We start from the raw sequence: 14325 nt of genomic DNA on the forward strand, positions 1-14325 counted from the left end.
AGGATTGGTAGCACCCTTGACTGAGCGCTTTTCCCCAACTCCCATAGATTAAGCATTCTGGCATTTCACAAAATTTAATAGCGTATTTGACGCCCTCTGTTAGTTTGTCATAAATTTAGATTGCCCTTATCAGAATCTCAGTGCTCTACTTTAGTTACTACATTTTTTCTGCCACTACTTGCTTCCTGCCATTGTAATTGCAAAAGCAATATTTCGTTTTTGTAAAAAATCAGACGTGTTGACTTTAAGTGCCTTAAATTTTGCTGTTTAAAATAGGTCCAATTTTAGAAAAGGACAGTAACATTAGATCTGAAAACTAAAGCCACCAAATACTATTATTGTAACTGAATTGTCGATTTATTATCATGGGAAGTATAAAATGTACATCACAGTCAGTTGTACATGACAGAAGGATTTAAAAAGAAGCAGAAAGTAGCGTGAAATTAGAACTTCCCTGTTAAATTCAGACAGCACAGCAAGCATGAGAACAGGAAAGATTGCAGTAAATTATATATGCTAATAAAAAAAAACATAAAAAGCCAACAAAGAACAAAAAAAGAATCAGGGCTAGGAGTCAAGTGAGGCAAAATCATCACATTTTTGGCTGCAGGGAATCATGAAGTAATTTAAAGCAACACTCATGCCATAAGTGTTTGGAAACTGTCAACCAGAGAGGGTAAGTAAGTCCCCCAAATCCCACAGCTCATTCGTGGCAGTGCTAGGACTAAAATCAATTCCTCTTGGGAGCAGGACGAGAATACGTTCAGCAAACTGACCTCCGACATCAAGACAAAAGCCTGATATTTAGAAAGAAACAATTTTGTGATAATTAGTAGATCACTGTTATCCTACAACTAATAATGCTTTTGCTGTCAAATTCCTTTGAAATATGCTACTATTACTGATATATATGAAGGAAAACAGGAAATATTAGTTTATTGAGCAACTCCTATATGCCAGATAGTTATGTGTATATGTGTGTGTATACATGCGTGTGTGTGTGAGTATCCTGATGTACTCTTCACAATTAGCCCACAAGGTAAACACTATTATTTCCATTTATATTCATGAAGAAACTGAGGCTCAGGGACAATTAGGAAATTGCCCAAGTTCACACAGCTTGCAAGGGGACACGTGGAATTTGAACCCACTTCTGTCTGACTAGGTCCGTGATCCTCCTACCATCATATGTCATACATCAGAGAAAAAGAACAATTTTTATTCCTCCATCCCAGACAAGGTCAACAACACACTTCTTTTCTGGCACATGCAGTGTGGCTCTGAGTCTTCTGGGTGGTTTGCAGGTCCTCGGGGCCCAGCAGCACACCACAGGCCAGCAAGTTGTTCCAGGTTCAATCAGCAGCAGCTTGTTTGGGTGGTATTGGGTCATTTTTGGGCCATGAGCCTGTTCCTCCCAGGACCCCTTTAATTTGCTGGAACGTGTTGAGAAATTTGAATATTATGCAAAGTATTGTGATATAAAGTAGTTAAATGCTTTTTGAAACAGCTTAAATGTGATGCCCAGTAGGTAGTTTTCACAGCGGGGAGTATCCTGTATGATATGTAGTCTGACTTTTCCTTGGTTTGGTACTATTCACTAAACCTTCTGTGTATCTGAGTAGAACAATATTTTTGTTCTCAAAGCACCATTTTACTGAATCCTGATGCCTCACACAACGGAGAGGAAATTGTGTTTACATAATCCAAAGTGGTTTTGGTAAGACAGTACACAAATCATTTACATTTGGTTGGGAATAATTTATATTCCTTCTACCAAATAATCGCTGCTTTTAATTATTTTTTCTTTTTCTTTCTTTTTTGGCTTAGTCAATGTTGAAAGTTAAGGAATGTAAATTAATTGATGAAATTAATTGATGAAAAGAGATGAAGAGTTTACTGCTGGCCGTGATAATAGCTGGTGATTTATTAGCACTCATTATATGCCAAGTACTGTTCTAAGCAGTTTAAAAATATTATCTCATTTAATCCTTACAACAACTGTGAGGTGAACACTATTATTTTCCTCACTTCACAGTTGAGAAAACTGGGGCACAGAGAGATTAACTAAATTGCCCAAAGTCACACAGGAAGCAAATAGTAGAAACAGGATCCAAAGCCAGGCAGTTCGATCCTTAAGACTGTACTCTTAATCACAGCTTAAAACTGAAAGAAAAACAATAGATAAGAGAACTAGGAATTGGAAATGCCAACGAAGTTGCTCTAGGCTGCACAATAAATAAGATAAACACCTGTTGTCAGCCCATGGCTACATGACTCTCAGGTGGGGCTCCTTCCCTGTAGGTCCTTCCTCAAAAATTTAACGGTCCATTACCAGAAGAAAAACCTCACTACTCAATGTGTTTGCTTATTCCCTAAGGCTGGCCCTGCCAGAGGACTGGATGTTCCCGCTTCCAAGGTGACAGGCTTGGCGTGGCCCTCTGTGCATTAGCATTGCCCTGAAAAGGGGAGAAACTTTTTTAAAAAATTCAATCATTTTTGTTTACATTTTGAAGGAGATTATCCTCATTCATCATTGCTCTTACCAGCTGTTTCTCACATTTCTTTTTCCTTCCCCACACTCCAACCTCTTTAAATAATTCATAACCAATTAACAGTTCAGTTCAGAAGCACTTCTAGAAAATAACAGGCTTCTATTTAACAAAGGGTCTTGAAAGGATCACTTTCCCCTTTTAATGATTACAGAATAAAAATATCTCCAGCTCGGGCAGCAATAAGGACTGCTTACTGCCTTTGGTGATTCAAAAGGGCCCTGGCCGTTGGTAGTTGGGCTTTCTTCCTCTGCTGTCCCTCCATGGCTGTGTCTCTTTGGGCAGACAACTTCTCCAAGTTGGAGGTTCTCTCATATGTAAAATGGAATCTGATTAAATGAGTCAAGGTCCTGATTAAATGAGTCAATGTCCTAAAAACCTTTGGTTCTGGAATTGGCAGCTGGCCGAGGCTATTCTGTCTTTACCCTGGTCCCGGTGGCTAGCCTCCCTTCCCCAGGCAAACTGATATCAGATAGAATCAACAGGCAGCACAATACATAACTGATTTCTAACATGTGCTTCTAATTCAAATAAAGAGCCTTTAACCACAGTTTGTAGCACATGTGACTGAAGTATTTTATGTGGAAATTTGAAGGTTTCTGATAACTTTCTGTAAAGAACTTTTCACAGGGACTAAACCTCTTGGGACTCTTTCTTTCTCAAGTTCAAGTTACTTAGCTAGTGATTAAGGATGTTTTATAGGCCCCTGTGGTAAGTGATAGCATGGAGAAAAAGCATTCTTTGGCTATGTAATTTAGCAAGACTTAATCTATCTGTTTGGGTTTTCATCCACTGGGCTTGCTGAAAACTTCAAATGAGTAACCTGTTTCTCTGCAGCCCGTGGCGGCTCCAAAGTTTCCATCGAGAGCCCGAGTTCAGTGATTACCCAGCTCAGGTTGCCTGCTTTATTCAGAAGGTGCTCACTCTGAGTCCAGCTGCTTTTTTGTGGGATGACAGATAGACTCAAGATCCAGGATTCTTTTACTTTGCAGTATTTATAAAACAGAATAAATCAACGAGACCAATGGCAAAAGGCAATAGTTCATTTATTTTATTGTAAAATTTTTCCTGCTAGGTACTCAGCAACTAAGAGTCTATTCAGCTTTGAAATATTTAGCCCTGAAGACTTAAGTCTCCAAACTCTGCACAAGAGATCTCAAACCACAGGCATGGATATTCCCGAGGAAAGGAGCATGGGATGACATGATGAGGCAAGATGCTGCTTGCCCCCAGCCAAATCTCATGACCCAACCACACAGTCTAAAAGGTTCGTGTTAAGTTGCTTTAGTAAACTAAGAACAGTGAAAGAAGAAATTGCAAATTCACTTGGACGTAAGGTTTTTCTTACTGAAGAAAAGCTCAAAGGCTATGCAGACCGGTGATGATTTCCCGGCAACATTATGATTTCACCTCTTCAGGAAAATGCCCCTGTGAGGAGGCCTTGCTTTCTCTCTGACCACCGATGGATCTGAACTGAGTCTCAGTTACTAGCTTCCATTTTCAAAGACCTCATATCTAGAAGAATCTTTGCAGAGAATTTGTCAAGTGCCTCCCTGTCCTTAATTGGTCTGTTGTGTTATCCCTACTTGCACGCTAGTGTCCAAAGTTATTCTTTCCAGAGTGTGGGTCACAATGCTCCTTTAAAGACAGAAGTGAGAGAGACAGGTCACACCAAATTTAGAACTGAGGCAGAGCCCTGTGATTTAGAGAGTACCAAGGGTGTGTAGGGGTGGTTTCTAGAAGTCCAAAGGTGAAGCTCACCTTAAAAAAACACAGGGCCTTGCAGGACATTCAGAACAGAAGAATCAATGCTTGTAATGAGTAGAATGAATAGAATATTCTAAACTGAGTAGAATTTGGAGCCCAGTCATTGAAATGGAAGTGGTCTGTAGAACCCACTTTGCACATATCCTGGCCAACTCAGAAGTAATAAAATGCAAATATTTAAAGTAAGGATCTAGGTTTCTTGGTGTACTGTTAGAGTCCACTTGAATAAATTGATGCAGTTTGTTCTCCCTGGGGTCTGAAACACAGTACAGGGCAGATCTTCCTCGATTTACGATGAGATTACACCCAGATAAACCCTCAGAAATTGAAAATAATTTAAGTTGAAAATGCACTTAACACACCTAACCAAGTGAACATCCTAGCTTAGCCTAGCTGACCTTAAACGTGCTCAGAACACTTAGATGAGCCTACAGTTGGGCAAAATCATCTAACACAAAGCCTGTTTTATAATAAAGCCTGTTTTATAATAAAGTGGTGACTATCTCGTGTAATTTATCAAATGCTGTACTGAAAGTGAAAAATAGAACTGTTGGAGGGGTACAGAGTGGTTGTAAGCATATGAGTGTTTACCCTCGTAATCACGTGGTGACTGGGAGCTGAGGCTGCCACTGCCCAGCGCCAGAGAGAGGGTCATACAGCATATCGCCAGCCCAGGAAAAGATCAAAATTCAAAATTCCAAGTTTGGTTTCTACTGAATGCATTGCTTTCGTACCATGATAAAGTTGAACCATCCTAAGTTGGGGCTGTCTGTATTAGCAGAGTTTTGCATTTTTGCCCAAGCTGTACGGTGCTGGCTTGCCTGAGTCTCCATGGATTTCAGGTCACTAGGCTTAGTCAAAGTCCCATTAAAATATAGAATGTAATTCTGCGTGAGGGAAGGAAGAAGATAAAGGGCAGCCTGACAGCACGCCTAGTCAATCCTCTTATCAAGGTCACACAGCTATCAGTGTCTCAGAGGGATTTCCAGGCCAAAAGTAATTCTTTTGTGTTTGTTTTACAATAATAGCGGCATTTCCTCAACTCCCCGGTTTCCACAGAGACCAACTCCATCAAATGTCGTGTACAAGTACAAGTAGGACCCACCTTGTCCTCACTTTTTCCTGACCAGCCTTTTTCTCCTGGATAATGCCCTCTAGATAGATCGCTCACTATGTCAGTCGGAAATCATAATTTATTTTCACTCATGCAGAAGAAGTCTGGAGACATGCAATTAAGACTTGCACTCTTTCCTACTTTTCTAGTTTTCCTTGGAAGGGGTGTCCTTGATTCTCATTCTCACAAGATGGCTGTAGGAACTTCAACTACCAAGTTTAAGGTCTGGGTAAGGAGAAGAATGAAGACAGGGAGTAAACGGATATATGATAGCTAAGGCAGCCCCAAGAGAAGAACTTTCTTTTTTTTTCCCTTGCTTTCTTTCTTGTTTTTTTTTTTTTTTTTTTGAGGAAGATTAGCCCTGAGCTAACATCTGCTGCCAATCCTCCTCTTTTTGCTGAGGAAGACTGGCCCTGAGCTAACATCCATGCCCATCTTCCTCTACTTTATATGTGGGACGCCCACCATAGCATGGCTTGCCAAGTGGTGCCATGTCTGCATCTGGCATCTGAGCTGGCAAACCCTGGGCCGCCTAAGTGGAACATGAGCACTTAACCGCTGTGGAACTGGGCTGGTCCCAGAAGAGCTTTCTTAAAGCTCACATCCAGAGAGTTCTGCTGCCATCTCATAGGCCACAACCACGCCACTTAAGCGCCCCCCCTCTGCCTAGCTGGTAGGGAGACTGAGAAGCATCGCCGTAATTTTCTTTTTCTCTTTTAACCTGGGCAAATTGTTGTCCCAAATGGGAATTCTTTAGTCAGGAAGAAGCAAAGAATGAGATATTTGATGACATGGTAATTAAAAATCTCTACCTTGCTGTTTTGTTGTGGGAAGAAAGTGTATCTGTATAACACACCCATTAGCACTTGATGAACTGGTGGTCCATGAAAACAGCATTCCCTTCTCTCTCCCTCACTCCTCGAGGGCCCGGTTCACAGGCTTTTTCACACCATAGAGCAGTGCCTTGATGCCTCAATCTGTTTTCCATCTAATTAAGTCCACTGAATAATTCCATCTTTAGGGAGAAAATAGATGCCACAAGAAACAAGATTTAACCTACTTCTCATCAGTAACAGAACATTTGAAACTAGAAATGTCATTTTGCACAGAGCCTTCTTGCAATGCTCACAGAAGCACTTAGTTGTTAATTCAGATATAGCTGTTCTACAAGCTGTTAAAAACCCATAAAACTGGTTTGTAATTCTGCCTATGTTCTAATTCTATGAGGCGGCAATCTTATTTTTGGTGCACCGTACCTACAGCTGACCATATCTGCAAATAGAATTTATGCTACCTGGAATATAGGCATATGCACACACTTTTTGCACTATTTTAAGATCTTTATTATCAAGTAACTCATTGGCGTGTCAAGGTATGTTATAAATCTAAACAGAAAATTATAAATATTACATGGGAATGTCAATTTTACATTCTATTCTGGGCAAGAGAATTTGATGATGGAATCACATGGTACAACAGAATGTACTTACTGGGCATTGATGTCTCTATTCTGAACTGACAAAGCAAGATCACGGACAGGCAGAGTCCAGGAAGTAAAGCAAAGTGCAATGAGACTAGGTGGATGCGAAACAAGCTAACAAAAGGAAAAAATAAAGACATTTTTGTTTATTGTGGTGGTAGTTGTTTCTACGTAGTGGATTGTTGGACTCTAATTTAGCTGAGTAATTGCTGCTACAAAATCCAAATCTATAGGGCAGGTGCAATTTAAAAAATGAGTTCTGCTTTCGTGAAGCAAGACAGAAAAAAAATATGCACTATTTAGATCTCCGATAGTAAGCTTCAGGACAGTTTTACAACTTGTGACCTGAACAAATCTCTTGTCCATAAAATAATAAGAATAAAAGATTTGTACATGTGCATTTAAAAAGGAACTTTACTGCTCATAGGCAAAAGAAAGGAAGGAAAGGAGGAAGGAAGGAAGAAGGAAAAAGAAGAAAAACTTTATATACCTCCATATTTTACTTTTATCGGTAATTGTGGACTATGTGATTCAATTTGCTTGTGTGCTTTAACGTAAATGAAAAGGGAGAAAGGGAGAGAGATTTTCCAGAAAAAACAAAAACTATATGTGCACATATATATATTTAAATAAAGTAAACAAATAAAAAGCTGTGGCATATACATATTGCCAGCTTAGCAATAATGTAAAACAAAACAAAACAGATAATTCTGAATGTAGCTAATAACTCTTCAATTTATAATGCTTAAAGTGACTGACTCTTCACTCATAAGTGATTGGATTTGCAGTTCAAATAATCATGATTAACATCTTTTAACATGGAAATAGAGTATACAAATTTATCTCATATCCTAAAATTTAAGCAATTCTCTGGTGCTCAGCATATCCACTTAATATTGTGCATTTAAATCACCTTAATTAGATTTCACAAAATCTTCAGTTTAAATGATTGTTCCAAGTTCAATGGATGAGTTTCTTAAAATCCACAATTCAAGTCATTTATGTCTTATAAAATGACCAAGACAGGAATCATACACAACTGCTTCTGGGCGCAAATAAATACCTTTCCCCTTGCCCACCTCCCTTCCAAATAAAGGTCCCAGCCCAAGCTTCAGTCATTCAGACACATGCACAGGTTTTTTCCTAAATAGCTGAGAATGTTTATACTTCCACCTATTCCCTCACCCCATCTCTATGATCCTGTTCCTTCCTGTTGTCCTTGGAGAAGGTGGGAGGTGGGCATAGGAAGCCCCCTTGTCAGAGAACCTAGAAAGGTTCTAGTCGCCTTATTTCTGCTCTTGCATGTAAAGCCATTTGTTGGAGTCAACCAGGGCATTTAAGAGAGAAATACTGCTCTGAATAATAGTGTCAACTTTTCTTCTGCCTAAAGGGTTAGAGGAAAAATAGTTTCTAGCACTCATTGATCATTATCCAGGCAAGTGGCAGTGGAAGAACTGTCTGAATTGGGGGCATTGCCTATTTCTTACAGCCACTACCTCTGCCTGCTGATACCAAGACACTATGAGCGACAAACATCGAACCAGCTTAAATATCTCAGCATTACCATCTACTGAATGCATATCTTGCATATCTCAGTTAGATGACATGACACTTTTATAGGAAATCACTCATTATACCATCAATTTTGACACACTTAAAAATTTGTTATTCATGCTGCCTGCCTATCTTCCTATTTTTATTTATTCCAATACCCTACCTTTGATCCCCATTACTGAATATTACACCTCCAATTGAAGATACAAGTATATGGGACAATAAAAGAGATGAAATTTAAAATCAATTAGGTTCTTAATAGCTTTTGTAATACAAAATCTGCTAGCCAAAAAAAAAGTTCAAATGATTGGAAACTATGTAATTTTTAGATTATCTTTTATCGATTTTAACCTGCTCTTACCCCCCCATCACTATCAAACATACTATATAACATTCTTGAGAAACCCTGATTATAACTACTTGCCTTAAGGTGATTGGCTAGAGAGTTTAACGATTGAGTGGAAGCCCTTGTAATTATAATTTAGGACTACATTTGGGATTCTACAGAGATTCTATTTAAAGTCAGGAGAGCTTTCTGATAAGGTGCTTCTTTACACTCATCTGTGGCAGAGGTGGTGGTCTCCTCTGGGTTTTCACAGCTGCTGACAATGGCAACTGCACTAAATGACCTTCTTCTGACCTTGGTATCTGATGTGCTGGAGCTTCGGACTGGTGGGGCTTTCTCCATGTTGTGGAGCTGCTGGTCTTTCCAGTCCAATTGTTTGGCACTGCAAAAGGGAGCATAGACTTCAACACTTCCCTCAAACTGCAAACAGTTCACTTTGTAATACTTTCTCTTAACTTCCAAGACATCATTAAACCTATGCCCCCAGAGAATTTCTCGGGGAACATAGGAACTTCTGGATTGGTGGGATGTCCCAGTGGAATCACCAGTATAGATAAATGTCACCAAAATCTCAAAGTTATCTTTGGCCACTGCTTTTCGGTCAAGGGCATACAGAGGGCTCTCTTGGTCAATTTCATGGACAATAGTTACTGGTGTGACAAGGATGATCTGGTCATTGACTAACTTTAGGTCTTTAAATGCCATTGTCATCCGCCCTTCGCTGTCTTCTGTGTAGCGGAGAAGTTGGGCTCTAACTGTGCCTTCTACCACATGGTTTGGTCGGAAATCACCAATGCGCCACATGAGGCAAAGCTTCCCATCTCTCATGCCAATGAGTGCAAAATAGCTGAACCGAATGGTTTGTGCTCTCTTTCGAGCGGTTGCCATTTTGGCCAAGGCAGCTCCAATAATGAAGGTATTTATGATGCTGCTTAAAATGGACTGAAGAATCACCATGAGCACTGCCACAGAGCATTCTTCAGTGACACAGCGGTAACCATAACCTATGGTAGTTTGGGTCTCAAGGGAGAATAAAAACGCGCCTGTAAAAGAATGGACGTTGTCAACACAGGGTGTAATGTCCGGATCATTTAACAGATCTCCATGATGAAAGGCTATTAACCAAAAGATAGAGCCAAATATCAACCAGGAGAGAATATAAGATAAAGAAAATATCACAAACATATGGCGCCACTTGGTGTCTACAAGAGTGGTGAAAATGTCGACCACATAGCTTCCCCATTCTCCAAAAATGTGCTTGAAGTACACGTTGCAACTGCCATCTTTGTGGAGCAGGCGTCTTCTCGCTCTTCTCTTCTCAGCTATAACATGCTCTGGGGGGTAGCCTGGGTATTTGGGGTCCACATTTACAATCGGATAGCTGCTGCCGTAATAGCTCATTCTTTCCTGTACCCTTGGGGCATCCAGCTGAGTTTCGTAGTAGTAATAGTTCTAGGTGTGTTGGTGTTTGTTGGTTTAGGTTTTCAGTTAAGACCTGAAAAAAAAAAAAAAAAAAAGAAAATTAAACACACTTTAGCTTTAGCTTTTAATTTCCAACTTTATAGCAACTTGCGAAACTTGAAGCAATTTTATGCCATCTGAAATAGCTAAGACTTCGTTTGAACGATAGACATTCAGTATTGATTACTCTAAATTATTTCAGTTTAGAATTCCACTCAGTCATTATAGGAACAAAATATGCAATTAGAGAAAATGACATTTTTATATATGCATAAGGCTTGAGTAAACACTATGATTATCCCAGATGAAGCCTCGGTACCTTTTCTGACCTGAGATAAAAAAATTTTGTCTTATTTTTGTAGACTCTTCTGGCATGAGGGCATTTAGAGAACAAAATAATCTACCATATAAAAAGACAAAGTATAATTCAGATATTCGTCCAGCAGTCTTAGAAGCTTTCTGTTTAAGTCAGATGGTTTTCCTTAGAAGAAGGCAATTAACAGTTTCGACCTTCATGTTAAAATGTAACTTACATTCTGGTTGCCGTAATAGGTAGTCCTCACCTTCCGCCGTCCTCTCTCTTCCACAGGAGATTGTTCTTCCTTGTGTGTTTCCCAGGCTAGCACAGAACTGACAGGGATGCTATTTCAGATTCAACTCCTTTATTTTAGCTCCACCTTTAGTCTCGAGAGAAAAAAAAAATCTTTCTTAAACCCAGAGGAGTTAAAACCACTCCCAGGTAAGCTTTCAATAAGGTATAAAATTGCTTCTGCCTTTGTCTCAAAACATCCATCTTTTCTTTTCTTTTTTTTGATACTGTTCACTCTTCTCCATCTCTGTTAATGGAAGCTGAAAATTTGCCAACGTTGCTAATCTTGTTTCCCTCTTAAAGGGAGCATAATACAATTGGACCTTTCTCTCTAGTTCTTCAGTGTATTCCTGATGCTTTCACAGCCATCCCTAGGCAAAATCATTTTTTTCCTTCCAAATTCAGTGTTTAAAAGATCAAAGCAGAACATACAGTTCTTATCACTTTCAGCATCTGTGGTATAGGCCAATGGATTTCCCAGCTCAAGTCTGAAAGGAAATTTTAAAAATGCATTGCTAAATAGCCTTTAGTTACTTCTACGCGAAAAAAGAAGTCACTGCAGCCCAGTTTTAATGGTTTAGCAAGTATTAAGATATGTTTTCCATGTAGTCTACCTGTGCTAGTGGGGAAAGAGTGTGTAAGGGGGAAGGGAGACCTGAGACTAGAGGATCCTGACACTCTGCGGCATAGAAAATGCAGTAGGGTAAATACTCCTGACACTGAGACTCCCCTTGAAACCAACGAGGGAAATTAATCACTAAATACTTATCCAGCACCTTCCCTGCTGCAAAAGGGCAGAAAGAGTTAATTTCCCTCCAGTCAAAAGGAATCATTTTTCTTCTTCTCCAGGGATCCGGCCTACTTTACAATAAACACTTTGTTTGGTGGACCACTGTGAGGATGGACTCTGCTTAACAGCCAAAAGATCCTGTAAGGCTTGTTTGAGCTTCTCTCTATCCATCCACCCATCCCCAGCCACTTCACCTACCCGTCCTTCAGATCTGCTTTGAGTAGTTACATCCTGTCCTTTGTCAGTACTTCAACCGTGTTTTGGGTGGACAATTGTATAATTTCAGGATATGACCGTGGCTGACAAAATGCTTACTGGAATGTTGAAGGTAAAGTATGTTCATAAATTTTGTCCACAACATATATCTTTCATTGTAGGTTCCTGTCTGATGTGTCATCAGACACTTTACAAACAGGAGAAGCAGCTCAAGAGTTCTCAGTCTCCATTCTCTCACCTGAGCCTTCGAGCCATGAGAATGGAACCACTTATGGTCAACAGCCCACATGATTTCAAATTAAAAAGCAGATTTGGAGATGGGATTATTTTCTTGTTAAATGCTTCCAACCCAGTTCCTTAAAGGGAACAGTACACATCGTGGGAGTCTGAGAATAAGAAAGCACAGTTCATAAATCAAGAGCTACTGTGTGACTCTGCTCTTTTCTGCTGCCAAAAGAAGAAAGAAAGGTTTCTATTTGAAATGGCATTTGGTTGGCATCATTTTGAACTCCAGTGGTGCCAACAACTGTTATAAACAAGACATTTTTAAAACACCTTCAACAGTACACTAATTGGGGAATGAATTTTCAATTAATACAAGCTACAAGTGAGCAAATTTGAGGATGTGGAAAATTTATCTGTGAATAGTGTAACAATTTCAGGGATACAAGTTACAGCTGTGAGAATTTTTGCCCCAAACCCACCATGTCCTCTGCTGCGGTTCATTATTGTGATCATTCATTTCAACTTATTTAAAGAAAAGCTTTCAGATTCTGTTTAGGTCCATATACTTTGTTTATTCTTTAATTCTCCGACCAAGAAAATGATGCAATTTTCTAAAAGACGTTTGTCTTTAAGTTAAATGATAGATTATGACCAAACTAATTTTATTGTCTTATCCATTTCTGAGCCAAGAAGTTTATGGAAGCCCTTTAATCAAAATAGCTAGACAAAATAAATAGTTATTAATCTCTTGTTTCTTATATTGTGTTAATTTGAGCACTTTGCCAATTGTTTGCCATTAAATAATAGAGGATAAAACTTGTTGATTGATTGGATAGTCTATATTTAACATTCGTATTTCTCAGGATTAAGACCCAGCTTTACAAATGCCTTAATGCTTTTCTAATCATCTTGTCACCGTCTATTCCATCATGAAAAAGAATTCGCCGTGTTCCTACTTCTGTTTTTCTTTTTGCCTGCTGACCTCCTAGCTCTCTAGAAACTTATGGTGGCTACTTCCTTGGTTGCAAAATTCCTTTTCTTTACTAAAAATGGAAATTTGATCACTGTAATTACAAAATTGTGGAGTATAAAGTTCAAAAGTAAATACTAAATCAGGTAAGGTCCCCCTCCTGCACCACTTTCAAAGTCTTTTGCCGGGTGATTCATGACAAAGGCAGGAAAAGACCTGCACTTTCTTTGCCATGACAGGGAGCTCTTTTATAGACGTGGCTACGGTAAGGAGCAATGCACGGTGAGGAGGTGGATGGTTTCCTGAGAATGCCATTGAAGTTTATTACAATTTGCAAAAACGCTTAGGAAAACACCACGAGACGCCCCGATTTACTTCATCCCACAGAGACAACTGAGAAAGAAAAAATTGCTCAGCAGACCCAATACTGACAGTGACTTCTCTTAAACCTTGCTGACTGCATGAAGTTCAGACATAAAAAAGTGTTTCTTAATCAACTTTAACTAGTGAGATCTGTTTTCAGTCCTCAGTTTTCTAGATCTTTGCATGAATTCGGGGAGAAAGCTTTACCGACTTAGTAGTTGTCATTTTCAACAAAACAAATGAGCATCCTGCATATCTGTTGCCATTTCTTGATTTGCTCAAGTGCCTCAGTCAGACTCGAAAATTTTGAAACAATTCCTCTGCCATTTTACCGTATCCTCTCAAATTCAGCTATTTACCAAGCAGATTACTCTTGTAGATAGTTCTTCAAATTTAAGCTGTTCCTTAGCATGTTGAGGGTACAATACAATGGTTGTGACTTTACAATCCTGTATCACTTTGATAATAAAATTCAATCGTGTCTCTAGCACCTCCTTAATATAGATAAATTAATAGTAATAGTAATTGTCTTTGTATAATTTGAGCTGCATCATGAAAAATGGTCAAAATATCTTTGGTAAAATTCTCTTATTAATGCTCTTGGCCGTTGAGATTAACAAGAACCTTCTTTAACATGCAAATTGCTTACATGAAGTCGTCAGTGATCAAGTTACTTTCCTGGCAACTATTAGATGAGAAAAATTTTAGTGGAAACATGAGAGTTGATGGGATAAAGAGTAGAAAAGATGGCCTCAATTCTGCATGCAGGTCATTGCCTGTAAAGATTGGCTTGGGTGGAGGTCTGTGGTGTAGGAAGAGGGAGGGGGAGGGGCGGCAGGAAGGTCAGGGAGACAAAGCGTCTTCAGATGGCACTTGTTGGGGGCCTCTGCTTTCTGAGGAG

The 14325-nt window shown here is 39.3% G+C and overlaps 2 protein-coding genes across 18 annotated transcripts in view; one reads left to right on the top strand and one right to left on the bottom strand.

The window, feature by feature from the left end:
- The window catches only part of LOC111775599 (uncharacterized), a 55423-nt gene that overhangs the window by 21796 nt on the left and 19302 nt on the right, over positions 1-14325 (top strand). The gene's annotated exons all lie outside the window — the stretch shown is intronic.
- Positions 3579-14325, bottom strand: part of KCNJ16 (potassium inwardly rectifying channel subfamily J member 16) — a 51862-nt gene continuing 41115 nt past the window's right edge. For 4 of the 17 annotated variants that reach the window (XM_014739081.3, XM_070226031.1, XM_014739084.3 and 1 more), the window contains 2 exons: positions 10805-10955; positions 3579-10305 (listed from right to left, as the gene is read on the bottom strand). In XM_014739081.3, the coding sequence (XP_014594567.1) occupies positions 8952-10211 (1260 nt within the window). In that variant the 5' untranslated portion in view covers positions 10212-10305; positions 10805-10955 and the 3' untranslated portion in view covers positions 3579-8951. The remainder of the gene's footprint in view (positions 10306-10804; positions 10956-14325) is intronic. The other 13 variants (XM_070226029.1, XM_070226030.1, XM_070226032.1 and 10 more) reach the window with 6 other exon arrangements.

Source organism: Equus caballus, chromosome 11, assembly GCF_041296265.1.
Source record: "Equus caballus isolate H_3958 breed thoroughbred chromosome 11, TB-T2T, whole genome shotgun sequence".
Classification (NCBI taxonomy): domain Eukaryota; kingdom Metazoa; phylum Chordata; class Mammalia; order Perissodactyla; family Equidae; genus Equus; species Equus caballus.